General features: G+C 49.5%; 1 protein-coding gene across 3 annotated transcripts in view; it reads left to right on the top strand.

Moving 5' to 3' along the window:
* Positions 1–20,763, top strand: part of mgat3a (beta-1,4-mannosyl-glycoprotein 4-beta-N-acetylglucosaminyltransferase a) — a 53,520-nt gene extending 32,757 nt beyond the window's left edge. Inside the window, exons 1-2 of one of the 3 annotated variants that reach the window (XM_072492102.1) lie at positions 9,026–9,141; positions 16,878–20,763. In XM_072492102.1, the coding sequence (XP_072348203.1) occupies positions 16,879–18,408 (1,530 nt within the window). In that variant the 5' untranslated portion in view covers positions 9,026–9,141; position 16,878 and the 3' untranslated portion in view covers positions 18,409–20,763. Of the gene's footprint in view, positions 1–9,025; positions 9,142–10,118; positions 10,261–16,877 lie in introns of those variants that run through there. The other 2 variants (XM_072492101.1, XM_072492100.1) reach the window with 2 other exon arrangements.
* The last annotated feature ends 375 nt before the right edge of the window (positions 20,764–21,138 follow it).

Genomic DNA, 21,138 nt, shown 5'->3' with positions numbered 1-21,138 from the left:
GCGGCCAGGGAAATAAGTAGAGTGGTTGATGGGGAGGGGAGCAGAGCGGAGGACCCGGCAGGACTGAATAAGGTATTTCGGGACTTCTATTGTAAGCTGTCCACTTCAGAACCCCCGGAAGAGCCGGAGGAGATTAAAAGGTTCCTGGACGGACTAACCTTCCCAAAAGTAGGCAGAGGACTAGTGGACGGGCTGGGGGCCCCGATTAGAGCGGAGGAGGTATTGGGAGCCTAAAGGCCATGCAGTCGGGGAAAGCCCCGGGGCCAGATGGATACCCAGTAGAGTTTTACAAGAAGTTCTCTGAGATAGTGGGACCGGTCCTGACAAGGGTTTTTAATGAGGCAAAGGACAGAGGGACCCTGCCACCGACGATGTCGCAAGCCACCATCTCGCTGATACTAAAGCGGGACAAGGACCCGGAATCCTGCGGGTCATACAGGCCAATCTCCCTGATCAATGTGGATGCCAAGGTCCTGACGATTAGAATTGAGGACTGCGTATCGGAGGTGACTGGGGACGATCAGACCGGGTTTGTGAAAGAAAGGCAGCTGACAGCTAACTTGAGAGGATTGCTTAATGTGATCATGATGCCCCCGACGGGCAACGAGGTGGAGGCAGTGGTGGCAATAGACACTGAGAAGGCCTTTGACCGGGTGGAGTGGGGCTATTTGTGGGAGCACAGGGTCTATCTCTATGCGGACGACCTGCTCCTGTACGTGTCGGACCCACTGGCCGGGATGGAAAATGTACTGGAAACATTGAGGAAGTTCGGCCGGTTTTCGGGGTACAAATTAAATATGGCCAAGAGTGAGATGTTTGTGGTGCAGGCAAGGGGCCAGGAGAATAGACTGAAGGAGCTGCCATTTAGGCTGGTGGAGGAATGTTTCCGGTACTTGGGGAGACAGGTGGTACGAGACTGGGGCAGGTTACATAAGTTAAATTTGACTAGGGTGGTGGAACAAATGAAGAGGGAGTTTCGGAGATGGGATGCACTCCCGCTGTCACTGGCGGGGAGGGTGCAGACTGTAAAGATGACAATCCTCCCTAGATTTCGGTTCATCTTCCAGTGCCTCCCGATCTTTATCCCACGGTCCTTCTTCAAAAGGACTGGCAAAATCATCATGAGCTTTGTCTGGGTGGGAAAATCCCCGCGAGTGAAGAAGGCGATGCTTGAAAGGAGCCGCAGCGAGGGGGGACTGGCATTGCCGAGTCTGATCAACTACTACTGGGCGGCTAACATAGCCATGATAAGGAAGTGGATGGTGGGTACGGGGTCGACCTGGGAGCGAGTGGAGGTGCCTTCGTGCAGGGGCACCAGTTTGGCAGCCCTGGTCACGGCTCCCCTACCGCTGTCGCCGGCCAGGTACTCCACCAGCCCGGTAGTGGGGGTGGCCCTGCGGATATGGGGCCAGTGGAGGAGGCATGCGGGGGGGGGGGGGGGGGGGGGGTGCGTCTGTTTGGGCTCTAATATATGATAACCATCGACTTGCCCCCGGGAACATGGGTGGAGGGTTTCGAACATGGCGGCGGGCGGGGGTGAGGAGGGTGGGCGATATGTTCCTGGAGGGGAGCTTTGCGAGTTTGAGGGGCTTGGAGGAGAAATTTGGGCTGGTAAGGGGAAATGACTTTAGGCACTTACAGATGCGGGACTTTGTACGCAGACAGGTCCCATCCTTCCCGTGCCTCCCGCCAATAGGGATCCAGGACAGAATAGTCTCTAGAGGAGAAGGAGGAGAGGGTAGAGTCTCGGATATGTACAAGGTGCTCATGAAGGGGAATGAGTCCCAGACGGAGGAACTGAAACTCATGGGAGGAGGAGCTCGGCGGGGAGATGGGGGACGGGCTGTGGGCGGAAGCTCTGAGTAGGGTAAATTCAACCGCAACATGTGCCAGGCTCGGCCTGATTCAATTTAAGGTCGTTCACCGGGCCCACATGACGGTAGCTCGGATGAGCATAGTTTAGTCTTCGGGGGTTTTGAACCGAGATGCAACCGAGTTGTGGGCAGTTGGATTAAAGGATGTGGATGAATGGAGAGCTTCAGTCAGCAATTTGACAGTGTTTTGTGATCCATCCGATCGCAGAGACACCACAGGGTACGCCAAGGTCGGAGTAGCTGTTAACATGGGCAGGACACTAGATGGGAGTGGGCTTCGGGCGTGTTGGAGGGTAGTTAATTAACAGGGGAGAAGGCAAAGGGTGCAAATGGGATTGGTCTGTGCAGAAGCTGTGGGAGCAAAGGAGACTGTGGTGGAGAGAGAAATCGCACTAAATAAGAGGTGGAGGAAGACCAAGTGTTTGCCAGAGGCATATGGAGGCAACCGTGGTGGGATTGGGTGCTGAACGCAACTCACTCTGCCAGTTTGGGCAGTTGTGGCAGGAGGTGAAACTAGGGCTGGCGGGTTCGTTAAGGGGCAGTGTGTCCACCTTCATCTCCGGGTTAACTGGGCTCCGTTTGTCACATGGTCACCTCTGATCCTGTTGCAAGTCCCACTCCAGGGTTCCAACGCAAAAATGCAGACTTTCACTCCCCTGCAGTACTGAGGGAGTGCTGCACTGTTGGAGGTGCATGCTTTCGGCTGAAATGTCAACAGATGCTCTATCTGCTCGAACAGGCGCCGGATTGTGGCGACTAGGGGCTTTTGACAGTAACTTCATTTGAAGCCTACTTGTGACAATAAGCGATTTTCATTTCATTTCACCACCACCTGCCGGACTCGCCAGCGACACCCACATCCTGTCCCATAAATAATTTTATCTTTTAAAGACTGGTTGTAAACGGAACAGGATAAGCTGGCGTTTAAAGTTAGTTGGGGTCTTTGTGGTAGAGTAGTTCGATCAGCTGTCCGGCCGATTCAACCCCGTCTCGGTGAACTGCCCTCTGGTGTTTGGAGTTGCTTGTGCAGATGGAGCTGATCCAGGAACCACTCGAGCTGATGTTGTTTCCCTATTTTCAGAGGGCACGAGCCTTAACTGCGTTAGCATAGTTCCTGTCGCTTCCTCGAATGCTGTGCAAGTCCAGGGGGTAGAGCGAAGGCCGCCAGGCCCGATTGTGCCACCCGGAACGCTTGGGAGAGAAGATGAGTTAAAGCACGAGCTGGTGATGAGATGATACCTAATCTGCAGACTGCAATGGACTGGGTGTGTTCTGCAGATTAGGCAGTGTTTGGGTGAATCATGCAAGGTGCACTGTTCACAGTTCAGCGAGGATTCCATCACCCTGGGGGAGAGGGGCGTGAGTTAAAATAAATTAACTTCCCGTAAATATTTATGACAACCCGTGAGGCGTGTTTCTGATATTCTGCGGCTGTCTCCTCAGCAGTGCCTCTCATCCAATTCCTTGTGGGCAAAAGTGGGTTGCTTGATAATGTGTCGCCCACTTTAACAAGAGAACCATTTGACCTACGCCCTGCTCGTTTGCCTGCCCATCCTGTCTCTGCAGACTGACTTGTCTTGGGAGGGGTGAATTGCTCTGGGCACACTGTGCCCTTGTTTTGGAGTTGACTTCCCTCGGGCTGCCTGTTCTCGCTGACTGAATCGGAGCAGGAGTGAGGGGTGTAACGCGAGGATGGTGAGACCAAGAATGTGAAAGCAAGCATTGTGCACGTACGCAGCATTGAGCCAATAACTCCTCAAAGACTCAATGAACAATAGCTGGAATCTTTGCTCCTGGCGATGAAAGCTTTTGTTTTGTTTTGTTGTTTTTTTTGCTTTCTGTTCTGGGATTTGTTGCGGCCTAATGTGCAGGCCGATTGTTCCCCATTCATTGGCTGCTGCCTTTCTGGGATTCGGTGTTGTCTCCCTTCAAAACCCCAAGAGCTGTATCACGGGGTTGGGTTCTGACGGAGAAAGGCAGACACTGAGAAAGATCCAGCCAGCCCACCACCCTCCGCATCCCTATTATGTATTTTCTTTTCCTTTTCTTCTCATGTACTTAATGATCTGTTTAGCTGCTCGCAGAAAAATACTTTTCACTGTACCTCGGTACACGTGACAGTGAACAAATCCAATCACCTCGTGCCCCCCTCCTCCCAGACATTCGAACACTTAACACTTCTGCAATTCCTGGCCAGTTCCCTCGGACGTTGTGGGTTCCTCGAGGCTCTGGGACTAGCCAAGCGCTTTTAATGAAGTCCCCAAGACCAGACCCCAACGTTTCTTAGGATACCAGAACCCCCAAACCATTTTGGTTTTATAAAACTGTGAGGAAAGGGATACTTCACCTCAGGAAGGATTCCACTGACCAATAGCTATTTTTTTATATTTGAACTTTATTACTAATGCAGGATTAAACACATTAACATCACAGAAAATAGCTATTCCATTGACAATTAAACAATTCATAAAATAAAAGTAGACCCTTTTTTACTACTAACGTATGCCTTCCAGTATCTCCAATAAGCCAAGGCCACTTAGAATCATAGAATACCCACAGTGCAGAAAGAGGCCATTCGGTCCATCGAACCTGCACTGACCCTCCGAAAGAGCACCCCACCCATGCCCACTCCCCTGTAACCCCACCTAATCGTTGGACACTAAGGGATAATCCACATACCCTGCGCATCTTTTGGACTGTGGGAGGAAGCCAGAGCACCCGGAGGAAACGCACGCAGACCAGGGGAGAATGGGTGCGGCATGGTTCGTGCAGTGGTTAGCACAGCTGCCTCACGGCTCAGAGGACCTGGGTTCGATCCCGGCCCCGGGTCACTGTCCTCCCTGGGTCTCACCCCCACAACCCAAAGGACGTACTGGCATTGAAGGGTCTGCAGAGGAGATTCACTAGGTTAATCCCAGAGCTGAAGGGGTTGGATTGCGAGGAGAGGTTGAGTAGACTGGGACTGTACTCGTTGGAATTTAGAAGGATGAGGGGGGATCTTATAGAAACATATAAAATTATGAAGGGAATAGATAGGATAGATGTGGGCAGGTTGTTTCCACTGGCGGATGAAAGCAGAACTAGGGGGCATAGCCTCAAAATAAGGGGAAGTAGATTTAGGACTGAGCTGAGGAGGAACTGCTTCACCCAAAGTGTTGTGAATCTATGGAATTCCTTGCCCAGTGAAGCAGTAGAGGCTCCTTCATTAAATGTTTTTAAGATAAAGACAGATAGTTTTTTGAAGAATGAAGGGATTAAGGATTATGGTGCTCGGGCCGGAAAGTGGAGCTGAGTCCACAAAAGATCAGCCATGATCTCATTGAATGGCGGAGCAGGCTCGAGGGGCCAGATGGCCTACTCCTGCTCCTAGTTCTTATGTGCAGGGTATGTGGACTGCCCGTGCTAAATTGCACCTTAATTGGACAAGAGAGAATTGGGCACTTTAGAACATAACATAAGAACTCGGAGCAGGAGTAGGCCATCTGGCCCCTCGAGCCTGCTCCGCCATTCAATGAGATCATGGCTGATCTTTTGTGGACTCCGCTCCACTTTCCGGCCCGAACACCATAACCCTTAATTCCTTTATTCGTCAAAAAACTATCTTTATCTTAATAACATTTAATGAAGGAGCCTCAACTGCTTCACTGGGCAAGGAATTCCATAGATTCACAACCCTTTGAGTGAAGAAGTTCCTCCTAAGCTCAGTCCTGTAAATTTTTTTTTTAAAGCACTGGGCAAACTCCTCAGTCACCAGGTCAGAATCGAACTTGTGTACCTGGCTCTTGTGAGGTAGCAGTGCTAACCACTGTGCCACCTTGTTGTCCCATTGAGTTAGTAAACACGGGGTTACTTGTACAGAGATTTCTTGACTGCTGCTTGAAGGGAGATCCTTTCAGGAGCACGCCCTTCAGATTCTTTGGATTGTGCCGGACAACTGCTTAACTTGACAGCATTAGGTTGGCACAGTGGTTAGTGCTGCTGCTTCACAGTGCCAGTGTCCTGGGTTCAATTCCGACCTTTGGTGACCCTGTGTGGAGTTTGGATATTCTCCCTGTGTCTGTGTGGGTTTCCTCCAGGTGCTCTGGTTTCCTCCCTACAGTCCAAAGATGTGGATTGATCATACTGAATTGCTCCTTAAGTGTCCAAAAGGTTAGATGGGGTTATGGGGATAGGGTGGGGTGTGGGCCTTGTGCTCTTTTGGAGAGTCAGTGCAGACTCGATTAGCCAAATGGCCTCCTTCGGCACGGTAGGGATTCTATGATTTGGCGAACTGCTGCTCAGCTTAACTTCCAGCAAAATCTGCTGCAGACTTGGCTCCTCCCATTAATTACATTGTTATCCCACTCAGATCCCCTGCCCTGTTTACATCAGTATAAATAGAATCCCTACAGTGCAGAAGGAGGCCCATTGTGTCTGCACCGACCCAGTGCAGAAGGAGGTCATTGGGCTCATTGAGTCTGCGGTGGCCCTCCGAACCTGGGTCCTTGGAGCTCTGAGGCAGCAATGCTGACTTGCTTCACAGCGCAAGGGTCCCAGGTTTGATTCCCGGTTTGGGTCACTGTTTATGAGGAGTCTGCACGTTCTCCCCGTGTCTACGTGGGTTTCCTCTGGGAGAATTCAGAATGCCCAAATTACCTAACAGCACGTGCTTTGGGACTTGTGGGAGGAAACCGGAGCTTACAGAGGAAACCCACGCAAATTCTGGGCGAATGTGCAGACTCCACAAAGACAGTGACCCAAGCTGGGAACCTGGGTCCCTGGCGCTCTGAAGCAACAATCCAGTGACTGTGAAGGAATGTGTATGTTATAGTTTCAAGGCATGATGCTGGGTGGCTTGGAGTGGAACCTGCTGGGGCTGGTGTTCCCATTCATCTGCTGCCTCTGCCCTTCTAGGTGGTAGAGGTTGCAGGTTTGGAAAGTGCTGCTGAAGGAGCCTTGGTGTGTTCCTGCAGAGCATCTTGTGGCTGGTACACACGACTACCACTGTGCATCGATGGTGGAGGGAGTGAATGTTTGTGGAAGGGGTGCCAATCAATTGGACTGATTTATCCTGGATGGTATTGAGCTTCTTGAGTGTTGTTGGACCTGCACTCATCCAGGGAATTGGAGAGTATTGCATCACACTCCTGACTTGTTCCTTGTAGATGGTGATCAGGCTTTGGGAAGTCGGGAGGTGGGTTACTCGACACAGGATTCCCAGCCTCTGACCTGCTTGTAGCCACAATATTTATAGGGCTAATCCAGTTCAGTTTCTGGTCTTGGTCCCAGGATGTTGATTGTGGAGGATTCAGCGATGGTAATGCCATTGAATGTCAAGGGGCAATGGTTAGATTCTTTCTTGTTGGAGATGGTCATACCTGGCATCTGTGTGCCATGAATGCTACTTGTCACTTACCAGCCAAAGCCTGGATATTGTCCAGATCCTGCTGCAGATGGACTGCATCAGCATCTGAGAAGAAGCCAATGTATTGAACATTCTGCAATCATCAGTGATCATCTGACCTTTTTATGATGATCTTTATTGTCACAAATAGGCTTACATTAACACTGCAATGAAGTTACTGTGAAAAGTCCCGAGTCGCCACACTCTAGCGCCTGTTTGGGTACACCGAGCGAGAATTCAATGTCCAAATTATCTAACAGCACGTCTTTCGGGACGTGTGGGAGGAAACCGGAGCATCCGGAGGAAACCCGTGCAGACACTGGGAGAACGTGCAGACTCCGCACAGACAGTGACCCAAGCCGGGAATCGAACCTGGGACCCTGGCGCTGTGAAGCAACAGTGCTAACCACTGTGCTATCGTGCTGTCCACAATTGGTGGTCAGTATCCAACTAGATCTCCCTACTGTAATGAGAAAGCATATTATCCATACAGTGCAGAAACAGCCATTCAGCCCATTGAGTCAGCACCAACCCTCCGAAAAGAGCTCTCTACCATGGCCACTTGATCACCCTATTCCCGTAACCCTGTGCATTGATCATGACACTTGAGGGGCAATTTAGCATAGCTGATCCACCTAACCTGCACATCTTTGAGAGGAAACAGGAGCACCTGGCGGAAACCCACACAGACACCGGGGGAATGTGCAAACTCCACACACACAGTCACCCTAGGTCGGAATCGAACCCGGGTCCCTGGCGCTGTGAGGCTGCATGGGCTGTCTGCATGGGCCTTGAACCCATAATCTTCAGTGTCAGCCTGCTATACGCTCCAGTTACTGACCCCCTAACTAGAAGTACTTTTACATGATAAACTGAATGGAATACTTCAGAAAGTCTTTTGGGAATGGGATAGGAATTGGTTTCCTTGTTGGCGACCAGCAGAGGTGTAGTGGGCCAAATGGCCTCTTGCGCAGCACTTGAGTTGGAATTAATGACAGAATGTCAAGGGACTTCTTCCAGGTTCTTCTGATGTGCGATTTGGATTTGTTTTATTGTCTCGTGTACCGAGGTACAGTGAAAAGTAGTTGTTCCGCGTACAGTCCTGGCAGATCATTCCGTACATGAGGGGGGAAAAAACAGGACATAAATACACAGTGTAAATACATAGACACAGGCATCGGGTGAAGCATACAGGAGTGCAGTATTACTCAGTAGAGAAGATGTGTGAAGAGGTCAGATCCGTCCATAAGAGAGTCATTCAGGAGTCTGGTGACCGCGGGGAAAAAGCTGTTTTTGTATCTGTTTGTGCGCGTTCTCAGACTTCTGTATCTCCTGCCCGATGGAAGAAGTTGGAAGAGTGAATAACCCGGGTGAGAGGGTTCTTTGATTATGCTGCCCGCTTTCCCCAGGCAGCGGGAGGTGTAGATAGAGTCAATGGATGGGAAGTGTGTTTGCGTGATGGGCTGTGTTCACGACTCTAGTTTGTTACGGTCTTGGACCGAGCAGTTGCCATGCCAGGCTGTGATGCAGCCAGATAGGATGCTTTGTATGGTGTATTTGTAAAAATTGCTAAGAGTCAATGAAGGCATGCCGAATTTCCTGATGAAGTATAGGCGCTGTTGTGCTTTCCTGGACGTAGTGTCTCCTTGGGTGGACCAGGACAGATTGTTGGTTATGTGCACACCTAGGAATTTGAAGCTGGGCCCTGTTGATGCAGACAGGGGTGTGTACAATACTTTGCTTCCGGACGTCAATGACCAGCTCCTCCGTTTTGCTGACATTTGAGAGACTGTTGTCGTTACGCCACTCTATCTCCCTCCTGTACTTTCACTATTCGTTGTTCGAGATCCAGCCCACTACGGTTGTGTTATCAGCAAACTTGTGGTACGATATTTTAAAACCTAACATTGAGTATTATAGGGCAGTAATTAAGATTTGATGACCAGTGATGGTGCTTATATCCCCTGAGCAGTCAGTTTTTATGTTTAAGGTGATTATCACTTGTGCTCGGAGCGTTTAGCTCAACACAGGTACTGGTTATTTCAGCTTCCACGTAAATCTAGGAGTGTTTGCCAGGGTGGATAAATTCTCAGCATTCCTTTCTTCTGTCCTCCTAGAGCGATTCCGAGACTGCTTATTAATCTTTAGACCATAAGAATGCACAATACATTGTGGTTCTGAATACCAGTTATTAAAATGTGGGGGGGGGGGGGCAGCACGGTGACGCAGTGGTTACCATTGCTGCCTCACGGCACCGAGGTCCCAGGTTCGATCCTGGCTCTGGGCCACTGTCCGTGTGGAGTTTTCACATTCTCCCCGTGTTTACGTGGGTTTCGCCCCCACAACCCAAAGATGTGCAGGGTAGGTGGGCTGGCCACGCTAAATTGCCCCTTAATTGGAAAAAAAATGAATTGGGTAATAAAATTAGAAGAAGAAAAATGTGTGCACCTACCTGCTTGCATCATGCACATCTTTCCCGGTGACATCTTTTGTCAACCGCCTGGGTCATATTATCACCGAAATACCATCAGATGAGCAACCTGTAAGGTGAGATTTGCTAACCTGCAGCTTACTTGCGATCTTGTTGGGACTTGTTGACGTGCTGCTGCTGGCTTCGGTGAACCCACTCCTGTGGAAAATATCTGTTTTTTGATCTCTCTGCTATTTGTGCAATACTTTACAGCTGTTTATTGCTCTATCCTGCCTTCAGGGTGTGGGGGGGCGGGGGGGGGGGGGGGAGGAAGAGTGACTCCTGACCAGTCCCCTGGTTATTAAACAGCTGTGATCGGAAGACGGGACGAAAGTCTGAAAGTAATGCACAGGATGTGTACAATTGTCAGCTAATTGGAATTCAGGACTTTTGAAGAATTTGTGCGATGACTGTTGACTCCCCATTAATCTTCTGACTCTCTCCCGCGCTAAAAAGCTGCTCCTGAGTTTCTTGGATCTGAGTTTGCTCTTTTTGGGGGGGGGTCTGGCTTTCCCCGGTGTCTTGTTTCAGAGGTGAGAATTAAATTGACTTGACTTGCTGAGCAGGAACTGCTCGAGGTAACTGTGGGCCGTTGGCACAAGCTCAGAGCGTTGCATATTGTGTCAGAGTCCCCGGCAACTACAAGTGGGACTTTGGACAGCATCCGCTGCTTAAACAATTTGAGCTTTTTTTCCCTGTATTTCTGAAAGCAATCCTGGGTGGGTGGGGAGGGTGGTGTCTGAACACCTTTTCGGTCTTGGTGGAAGCTAGAAAACAGCATTTAACTTGAATCTAATGGCGCTGCAATTGGCAAATAGCCAGAACCAGCAATGTATCCAAAACTGATTTCCATAAGACAAAAGTGAAATTGAAGAAGCTGGTGATTTGTGTGAGCATGGTTTGAAAAGTAAGGTCATGAAATTGTAGCTATCATTTTCTGCGCTCCATTCAGAAATTGTCCCTTTTAGATTAGAAAATTGCAAATGTAACACCATTATTTGATGTGGAGATGCCGGCGTTGGACTGGGGTGGGCACAGTAAGAAGTCTTACAACACCAGGTTAAAGTCCAACAGGTTTGTTTCGATGTCACTAGCTTTCGGAGCGCTGCTCCTTCCTCAGGTGAATCTGAAGGAATTCAACACCTGAGGAAGGAGCAGCACTCTGAAAGCTAGTGACATCGAAACAAACCTGTTGGACTTTAACCTGGTGTTGTAAGACTTCGTACCATTATTTGAGAGAGGCACCAGGAAATTGAGGATGATGTCCAGTGTCTGTGGCAATCTTCTGGAATCTCTAAAGACAGGATGACCAAGCACTTCAAGAAATTTGAGCTGGTAAAGAGGAGCCAACCTGGATTTGGAAAATGGTGGGTGGGTGGGGGGGGCACGGTGTCACAGTGGTCAGCACTGCTGTCTCACAGCTCCAGCGACCGGGGTTCAATTCGGCCTTGGGAGACCGTCTGTGTGGAGTTTGCAGTTTCTCTCCCCCTGTCTGCGTGGGTTACCTCCGGGTCCTCCAGTTTCCTCTCACAATCCAAAGATGTGCAGGTTAGGTGACTTTGCCATGCTAAATTTCCCCTTCAGTGTCCAGTGATATGCAGGTTAGGTTACGGGTAGAGGGGATCGGTGCAGACCTGATGAGCCGAATGGCCGCCTTCTGCACTTTAGGGATTCTATGATTCTATAGTTCAAGCCTCATGAATCTATTGAATTATTTGAGAAAATAAAGTAGTCCTAATGTCAAGCGTTGCCGTTTAAATGGGTTTCAGAAGACATTCTGAAAGGTTCCACATGAGAGACTGTTGGCTAAAACTGAAGTTCAGTTGGATTGCGGGCAAATTATTGCCAAGTTTGGAGCTTGATTTATTAAGTGGTAGAACAGAGTATTGTTTTGAACAGGAGAAAGGAGCGGAATTGAACTTTTTTTTTCCGTCCGTTTTCTCTTTTCTCTCCCTACAGATGCTGCCAGACCTGCTGAGATTTACCAGCTTTTTCTTTTTGGTTTCGGAATCCAGCATCCGCAGTAATTTGCTTTTTTTGTTTTGTTATTGTCTTGCCACCTACCTACCCATTAGCAGAGGTGTGTTGTGAAATAGGCTGTGGCACTTATTCCAAAAGCCCTTGCTCTTGGTAGTCCATTTTTAAAGTAACTCACAGCAAACTCTCTCGGGATTAAATTGGAAGCTTAGTTCACTCATATTCAAACCCCTGAGATGATCACATACGCTAAGGGGGTAGAAAAGTGGGCATTTTGCAACTGTTGGCGGAAATGAAATCTAAAGAATCACTCGGCACTCAGATTATTGATTTTACACCGTCAGGGAGCAAGTCGCTCTCCGCTGAACAAAGAAAAGCATCAATTTTTATACAGTTACTCGGCCTATTCCAGCTGGGCAACATCCAATCTTAACGGATTACAGATTACATCTACTGTAGATCCAATAAAATTGGGTACTGGGCACGATGGGGCTACACGATCAGTTCGTGGACAGATAGAGGTCCCCTCATGATAATGTTTTCTAAACCCTTTATCAACTGTCTTTGGGGCTTTCTTATACATCACATGCTCCAGACTCCCTTATCGGAACCTCGTCAAACTGGTTCCACCGTTAACAAAAATTTAGAAGCAGCTGCCTGGGGGTGGCAGAGAAGTAAGTTCTGCTGAATGAGCTATTCCTGTGAGTCTGACCTTCTGCAAGAATATGGCTAAGTCAGCCAGCTGAACCCCATGGTGCCTGACCAGCTGCCATATTTCATTTTTAACTCTGATTACACGTCGTTTGTGTGTACCGAGAAAACAATATGTATTCAAAACAGTGTGCATTCAATATTGTGGGTGCCCACTTGAAATGAGAAATGAAATGAAAATGACTTATTGTCACATATAGGCTTCAAATGAAGTTACTGTGAAAAGCCCCTAGTCGCCACATTCCGGCGCCTGTTCGGGGAGGCTACCTACAAGTTGAGAAATCTGTTGGGGGGGGTCCTCTACTACAGTCCACCACAAGCCTACTGTCACATATTGGGATTCTTACAAGATTGGTCTCCTCAGCAAACCCTTTAAATGGGGCCCAAGCCCTTTGTTCACCGTGCCCAAGCTTGACGCTGGAATAGGGTCCCATCAAAGGCACCCAGTGAGGTGATAGCTACCCTGATCAGATCATCACTCGCTGTATATCGTGTAAAAACTCGTGAAACAGACCCGTGGCCGTCAGCTGGTTTAGCACTGCTGGCTTGTAATGCAGAACAAGACCAGCAGCGTGGGTTCAATTCCCGTACCGGCCTTCCCGAACAGGCGCCGGAATGTGGCGACTAGGGGCGTTTCACAGTAACTTCATTGAAGCCTACTCGTGACTATAAGCAATTATTATTATGTTATAACCTGCCTACTTACCGTTGGCTGGGGACTAATGACAATCCCACAATCCTGTGGGAGTATGAGCTTCCCCAATGAGGGGGGCGGAGAAACCATTAGTAAACTCCTAGTATAAATAAAGCTGGCCAGTTTAGGAACCAGCAGGAAGGAGTGTGCAGCAAGGGAAGTTGCTGCTGCTGTTTTATATATATATATATATATATATATGTTATTGTAAATAAATGTTATTGCTTTGTATCCTTAAAACTCGTGCTGGATTCTTCGTGGCCCTCACAAAATATTATTAACTTACAAGTGCCCAATCTACTTCTGCTTACCCTGGAAGGACAAGTTTATTTTTAAAAATTTGGGCAACAGGTGAAGCTCGCTGTTTCACGCTGCTACTGTGCAGTAGCAACACTGTGTATTCACCACCGACTCGATGCTGCCACCAAGCCAAAGATGTTCTGATGAGTAATGTGGGATATGAGTTCCCGTGCCAGTGTGGTGCTAGTTATGTAGGTTGTACACCTCAAAAGACTAGCGGATCGTATCATGCAGCATGTCCCAGCCGCTGTTCACAACTGGCAAGGTACAGGCTGTACCCAACCTGCCTGTGCTTTGTTGCTAACTTTGGTTGGCTCTTAATTCGTAATTTGCTCTGTTTGTTTAACCTTTGCTCTAGAGTCGCCAGGTATCTTTATGATACCGCCACGAGGTTCAAGTTCAAGTACTGATCAATAACTCAACACACCAATTAGTAAGATTCAAATCAAAACACATTTATTATATACAGTAAGTCACTACTTATGCATATAACTACTTTCTAGACTATTTCTATCACTAAAAGGCCTATACTTAGCTTCGGAATTGGCCCACCAGGTCAGGGGTACGAATGGCCTTTCGTTCAGGTCCTGAGTCTGCAGGATTCAAAAGCTGGTATGGACTTGTAGCTGGGAGCGCCTATCTCATAGCGAGCGTTGACTGGAGACTTACTTGGTTGGTGCGGCAGCTGGGCAGTTCACTCTCGGGTTGATTCGTGTTGTTGAGTGACCCTGCCAAGAAGACCGATTTGGACTTGGGGGCTTTACTTTATCGTCCCCAGGGACTTCCCGCCCTTCGGGGCGGACCCCGTATCTGGTTCCAAGTGATTGGACTACGCTCCGATCACTTGGATCGATTTCTCCAGTACTGGAGTTGTTCCCTGATCGCTGGGCGGTCCCTAAGTGTCCGTTGGCCTTCCTTTGTCTTGGCTCCTGCTGGCGCCGAGGAGTCTGGCTTGGCCTTATTCACCTTAAGTGTTTCAATTGTGACCGGGGATCGCTCATTAATATGCAGATGGCTGCTGGTTTCAGTGCTGTCTGGGCTTTTGCAAGTTCAAATACACAAGATTTCTGCATTTGCTCGTTTTTGCCTGTGTTGGCTGAATTTCCCTTTAGCCTTTGCGGTTCTCCATTTTAAGTCGGGAAGTGGCCAACCCAGGTGGCTACAGCTTGCAAAACTCAAAACCGTGTCCATTAGCACAACACCCCTCTTGTGCTAAGAATTACGCTGGCAACCAATTTAAGATCGTCAGTCAGGCTCGCAGTGTGAGCACATGCATTTGCGTGTACTGGAAGCTACATATATTGATGCACAGGGCCCTGTGGTCCATGCAGACAGAAAGAGCATGGGCGCACATTGCTCCTGTTTCAGCTAAACAAAATAAGTGACAGACATTCGCTTACTCGGGAATCTGTTCGATCGGACCTGGACGCTACACCTATGAAGCGCAATGCACTGCACCAGGATGTTGCCAGAGTTAGATTGAATGGTCAAGAGAAATGAACCCATGAATGGCTGTCAATCAGTCAAACTGCCTGTTTTAAATTTCAAACGACGCTTGGCAGTTAATTGTCAGTCACCGCCAATTGGTGCATTTTCCATGATAATATCTCCTACCAATCAGAATCCACTTGCCAACAAATCGGCACCCTCTTCATATACAATATAAATTTGTTGATCTTTTACGCTTACATACAGATCCATTAACGTTGTGTTAAAAATAATAATGGCAATTGTACAGAGTTGCTGTCATTGTGCTAGTGCATAATACCCTACCAGTTATTTTATTTTTATTTTTTTGTTTGTTTGTGTGTGCTCTTCATGTATCTTATTCTGTGTACATAACTGTAAATATACTTTGTTCAAAAACCCAATAAAGAATATAACAAAAGTGAAGGGGTGGGGGGGGGGGGGGGTTGTTGGCTAATGTTTGCATTTAGTTTAAAGTTTTAACTTATCAAAGACCATGTACCCTAATGTGACTGGTTAATTATTTATTCCGCTTTCCATGCCTTGCTAAAATTAGAGCAGATTGAAGGTCTCATATTTTCCTGTCATCGTTCTGTGTCATTTCCTGAAATCTTTGAGAAGATTCAGTTTATCTTCAGCTGGTTTATTCTCTACCTGATGGATTAATTATTTAGTTGAATCTCTCCCGAAGTGGGAGCTAAGCAGCCCAGGCTCCCGACCTCAAAAAAAAAACTCCAGGACCGGAGACTTGCTGGGGAATTAACAGCCCCCGACCCCAGAGCTGGCAACGTAACAATGCTTTGACTTTGTACAGCACCTTTTTAAACACTTGTAAAACTTCCCCAAGGTATTTCACAGGACCCTCACTGAACGAAATGGCCGAGCTGATGATGATAAAGCTCGTTCCAATGAGGGCGGTGCCCTGTCCGGAGGTGGCCATCTTTGGTGTGTCAGAAGACCCCGGGAGCCCCAGGGGGTGAGAGAGAGGCCGATGTCCTGGCCTTTGCCTCCCTGGTGGCCCGGGGACGGATCCTACTAGGATGGAGGGACTCGTAACCCCTGAAGTCAGGGGTGTGGGTTAGCGACATGGCGGGGTTTCTCCGACTCGAGAAAATTAGATAACGCCTTGAGGGGATCGCTGCAGGGGTTTGCCCCGGACGTGGCAGCCGTTCATCGGCTCCTTCGAGAAAAATTAAGCTGTCCGCAGTGGTTTTGGGGGGGGAGGGGTGGGGGGGGGGGGGGTGCGGGGGTAAGTGGTTAAGGGCAGAAGAACCAACGGAAGGGGGGCTGGGGAAGGTGGTACAGTCTGTGTAAGCCATGTTGGCTGGGGATTTGTTACTGGGAGGCATGTTGGCTATATTGTTTTGTTCTTGTTGAAACCTGATGTTTAAAACTATAAATGCCTCAATAAAATATTTTCTCAAAGTAAAAAGGAAAGTTCATTTCCAAGAGGAGGAGAGCAGGATTGAGAAGTTACCGATCCGTTTTATTCAGAATTTGATGTGTTCCCTGGCCAGCCTGTGCGTGCTGGAGTTGCTGATCGTACTAATTGTTCAGTGTTGACCATGATTTTTTAAAATAAATTTAGAATACCCAACTCATTTTTTCTAATTAAGGGGCAATTTAGCATGGCCAATCCACCTAGCCTGCACATCCTTTGAGTTGTGGGGGCGAGACCCGCACGGGGAGAATGAGCAAACTCCGCACGGACAGTGACCCAGAGCCGGGATCGAACCTGAGACCTCGGCGCTAACCACTGCGCCACTGTGCTGCCCCTCCGTGTTGACCATGATTTAATGGTCATTCTCTCGCCTTTGTCTCGGGAAGGTTGTGGTGTCTCGCAGCATTATTTTGGTGGCGAGCCGGGGATTCTATCAGGAGCCCTTCGGGGGATGTTCCTACGTCGTGATGGTGCCTGTAGAGCATTTGTGTTGTGAAAGATGCTTTAGCAATGCTGCTCTTGGAATGTTTTTAATTGCTGGTGTTTTCTCTCCCGTTTAGGATGAAGATGAGGCGTCACCGTGTGGTTCTGGTGCTGTGTATGGCAGGACTGTGCCTCATCTCCTTCATGCACTTCCTCAAAGCCCTGTCCTACATCACGTTTTCCCGCGAGCTCTCTGCCTTCAGCCCTTCACTCCGCTCCATCTTTGTCGACTCGCAGTTCTTCTGGAAGCCAAATGTAGCAGAGGATGTGAACACTGGCCTCGGGCTTCAGATCACGCCGAAGGCCCAGAGCAGAGGCCGCCCACCGCTGCACCGAGCTCTGTTTGAATTGAGAGATGACGAGGCGAAGTATTTCCTGCAGACCAAGGCTGGCGCCATTTGTTTCAAGCAGGGGACCAAGATGTCGGTGACGACTGTGGAGGGGGCATTGGACTGGGGTCGCAGTGCAATCGATAAGCAGCTGGCGCAGAAGGTGGCGAGCCGGGGGTGGAGTGGGAGGCCACGACGCAGGTGGGTTGGGTGCCCTTGCCTCCCAGGCTGGCACGGGCCAAACTGTGGGGTGCCCACCATGGTCCAGTATTCCAATCTGCCGACGAAAGAGCGCCTGAGCCCGCGGGCAGTGCCCCGCAGGGTCATCAATGCCGTGAACATCAACCATGAGTTTGACCTGTTGGACGTCCGGTTTCGCGAGCTGGGTAACGTGGTCGATGTTTTCATCATCTGCGAGTCCAACTTCACTGCCTTTGGGGAGCCCAAGCCCCTGAAGTTTGTGGAGATGCTCCTGAATGGGTCCTTTGGTTACGTGGGCCAGAAGATCCTGTATGTTTTCCTGGACCATTTCCCCAGCGGAGGTCGGCAGGATGGCTGGATCGCCGACGATTACCTGCGGACCTACCTGACGCAGAACGGGATGAGTAGAATCGTCGATCTCCGGGACGATGACATCTTCCTCATCAATGATGCCGATGAGATCCCTGCTCACGACGGCGTGCTCTTCCTCAAGCTCTTTGACGGTTGGACCGAACCCTTCGCCTTCCACCTGCGCAAGTCGCTCTATGGCTTTTTCTGGAAGCAGCCAGGGAGCCTGGAAGTGGTGTCCGGCTGCACTGTGGCCATGCTCTTCATGGTGTACAATGGGGATGGCATCAAGCTGAGGCGGCGAGAGTACTACTTGATGCCAAACTTCCGACAGTATGAGAACAGTACGGGGCACATCCTGGTGCCCTGGGCAGTGGGCAGCCCACTTCACTTTGCAGGCTGGCACTGTTCCTGGTGCTTTAAGCCGGAGGGTATTCGCTACAAGCTCCTGTCTGCGCAGAACGGTGACTTCCCCCGCTGGGGGAATTACCAAGAGAAAAGGGAATTAAGCTACATTCGAGAGTTGATCCAGACGGGGGGCTGGTTTGACGGCACTGAGCAAGATTACCCCCCTGCGGACCCCAAAGAGCACATGTACGCTCCCAAATACCTGCTGCAAAACTTTGACAAGTACCGCTACATATTGGAGAATCCATATCGGAAAGAGAGCTGGGGCCCGGGACCTGTGAAAGCTGCTGAGATTTACAATCAGACTGGGAGGATTACATAGTGATCGCTGGCGGCGAGACCTGTGCCAGAGGGTCCGGGTGACTGTGCAGCATCTACTGTCCGGGATTGTGCCACTGCTGGGACGTAACCCGTGCTGTGATCGATTCCACATTGACGCACCAGCACCCATTTCTTCACCACGCACGTCATCTCGTTTTTCTTTTCCCAGGACTCCCGGTGTGGGGCACAAGTGGTTTCGATTCCGATTCCAATTGAGATTTCTTTTGAGTACTAAACTCCTCTCTCTTCTCTTCCCTGCCTCCTAAGGAGTTGTGCAAATGAAGTGCAGTGCACTGTGATAGGGCAGCAAGACCCCCCCCACTATCCCATGATTTGAGCCAGGTGGACTTGAGTTTAAGCTTGGCTCCTGTGAAATGTGACAAAAGTAATTGAATGTCTGTTGTAAATACAATTGCTACTGGCTCCAGAATGGAGTGAAAACGCTAGCCAGTGAGTCGGAGGGAGGGGGGGGAAGGTGGGGGCTATATGGTCCCTTTTCCGCTTCAAACCCGCTTCCCGGTCAAAGGGACTATAACACTTCCTGATTAACTAAACCTGTGAAACTCTGCTCCTGACTGAGAGGGAGGATAGAGAAATGCAAATTGTTTGACCACTCGGGTGCTCTCCAAGCCTGCTGCCACCCTCGGTACTGATCAATCTCCCCGGGATACTGAACTCCCTGCACTGTACTGGGGCAGTCCCGGAGAGATAAACCTTCTTGCTGGGAGCATTTTGAGAAGATCAGTGGTCCGAAAGAAGGGGGGGGTTGAGCTAATCTCTACCGCATTAGGGTCACGGTCGGTGGCCTGGGTATGGTCAGAGGTTGAGCTCGACCGAGTGGCCATCTCGCACTGGACAAGCGACGATGGACATTGGCCTGAGCGAAGAGAGCACAATGAGGAGAATACAATTTCTAATCCAGCAGCTGGCACTGAGTACAGGAGAGGGTACGATAGCACTGGAATCCGAACGGGACCCGAGTCCCCAGGGAGGAATCCTACCAGATCTAAAAAGACTCCCTTTTTGATAAATTTATTTAAAAGTTGAAAACCCGCTACCACCTGCCCCTGCACCAGGTGCAGCCACTAACATGTTAAAAGTACAAAATCTCATTTGCAAATTTCCACTCGCTGAAAGCACTGGTTCTCTGGAATTTGCCTGTTTTGGGGGATTTTCTTTGAAGTGTTACAGAAGCCAAGGCTCACCTTTTGGCTATCATGGGGAGATTGCCTTTTTGTGTCTTCGACTTTCTCTTCTGTGTAATGTCTTCAAGATTGAAGTTTCTGTGAAACACACTCTCTTTCTTATTTATTTTGTTTGGAGTTAACCACTGGCGCACAGTTCAATGAAGCAATGTAGTACTTTACAGAGTTCTCCATCACTTCTGCAGCTAAAAGCTACCTGCCCCTTGAGGACTAAACACTGCCCCCCCCCACCCCCCTCTCCTCCCCGCACCACTTCAAGCTCAGGCTGCACTGACCATCAGCTTATACACTGGATTTCCGTCCTGTGATTGGCGGAAGTCAAATCACTGGAAAGTGACAGGTAGAAACTTGCGTTTGGCCAAGTTACCAGCGCAAGGCACACCCGGGTGCTCACTGTAATCCTCACCCTTGTCCAAGGGACCCGATCCAAATCTGGCAAGTTTCTAGCTGCTGTCTGTGAGGACGCTCAATGTAATAAACGGGGGTGGGGGTGGGTTGCACTGATTGTAGTAAAGAACTATCCCCTTGATCAGCTCCTGGAGCTTGGCTGACTTGTGCCACTCTTAAGTTCACTTAACCTGTCGGATAACGGCAGACCATCGTCTGATGGCCTCCCCTTCCACAGCCTTTGGTTTCAGACGCAGCAGATTTGAAATAAAGACCTGGTCCCTTGTTGTACCAAATAGGGAAAGCTAGCCTGGACATCTCACTGACTGACTGGATAGATGCCCATCGTCTGTGTCCCAGGACCAGTCATTGTTGCAGTCAAATGAACTGTCCGGAGCATATGGAGAGAATTCTCCTGGGTAACTCCCACAGACGGGCATGTTTCACGCTCACTGTGTGGTTAACGCCCTCTGGCTGCTCTGCATTGTACCGCTGTCAAAGGAAAAATGGCCAGCTACCCCACATGTCTGTGCGTGCGTGCACGTGCACACCACACCCTCGCCTGGGCAGCCTCTCACTCGAGGAAGGCGAACAAGGAATCCATCGCGATCACGGGTTCAGATGCAGTGGGCACAGAACCCAGGCTGTCGTTGTTTTAGCCATAATACAAGGTGGGGGACTGAATCCTAACTGTACTGTTAATAAAAAAAATAACATTTGCTTTAAACATTTACCAACCTGTTTAATTAAATTGTATGTAACGAGCTGTTTGTCCAAGTTTCATTTATGTTCCACGCTTGTGTGGCTGGGGTGAGGGGTGGGGAGCGGAGGAGACGGAAGCTGCCTGGGTGGAGAAGGCCTGTACATTTTGTTGGGGGTGGGGGGGGGAGGCGGGGGGTGTTAACTGGCTCTGCTACTGTGAACCTGGAAACTGGTGTGTTTCAATCTCCCTCTGATCCGCTGCCTGTCCCTGGAGAACAGCAAACCCAGAGTCTGAATCCATTGCCTCACCCGCCTTGTGTCTGCCCCCAAGCCCCCGGTTGCTGAGACTCCCAGGCACCGAGACCCCGGCCCATCCGATATCTGGGCCAATCCGTTTTGAGTGGGAGCTCTCGCCATTTGGGGAATTAAATTGAAAA

Source organism: Scyliorhinus torazame, chromosome 29 (assembly GCF_047496885.1).
Source record: "Scyliorhinus torazame isolate Kashiwa2021f chromosome 29, sScyTor2.1, whole genome shotgun sequence".
In the NCBI taxonomy this organism is placed as follows: domain Eukaryota; kingdom Metazoa; phylum Chordata; class Chondrichthyes; order Carcharhiniformes; family Scyliorhinidae; genus Scyliorhinus; species Scyliorhinus torazame.
The sequence above is the reverse complement of the archived record's forward strand: the minus strand, read 5'-3'. Positions and strand labels throughout refer to the sequence as shown.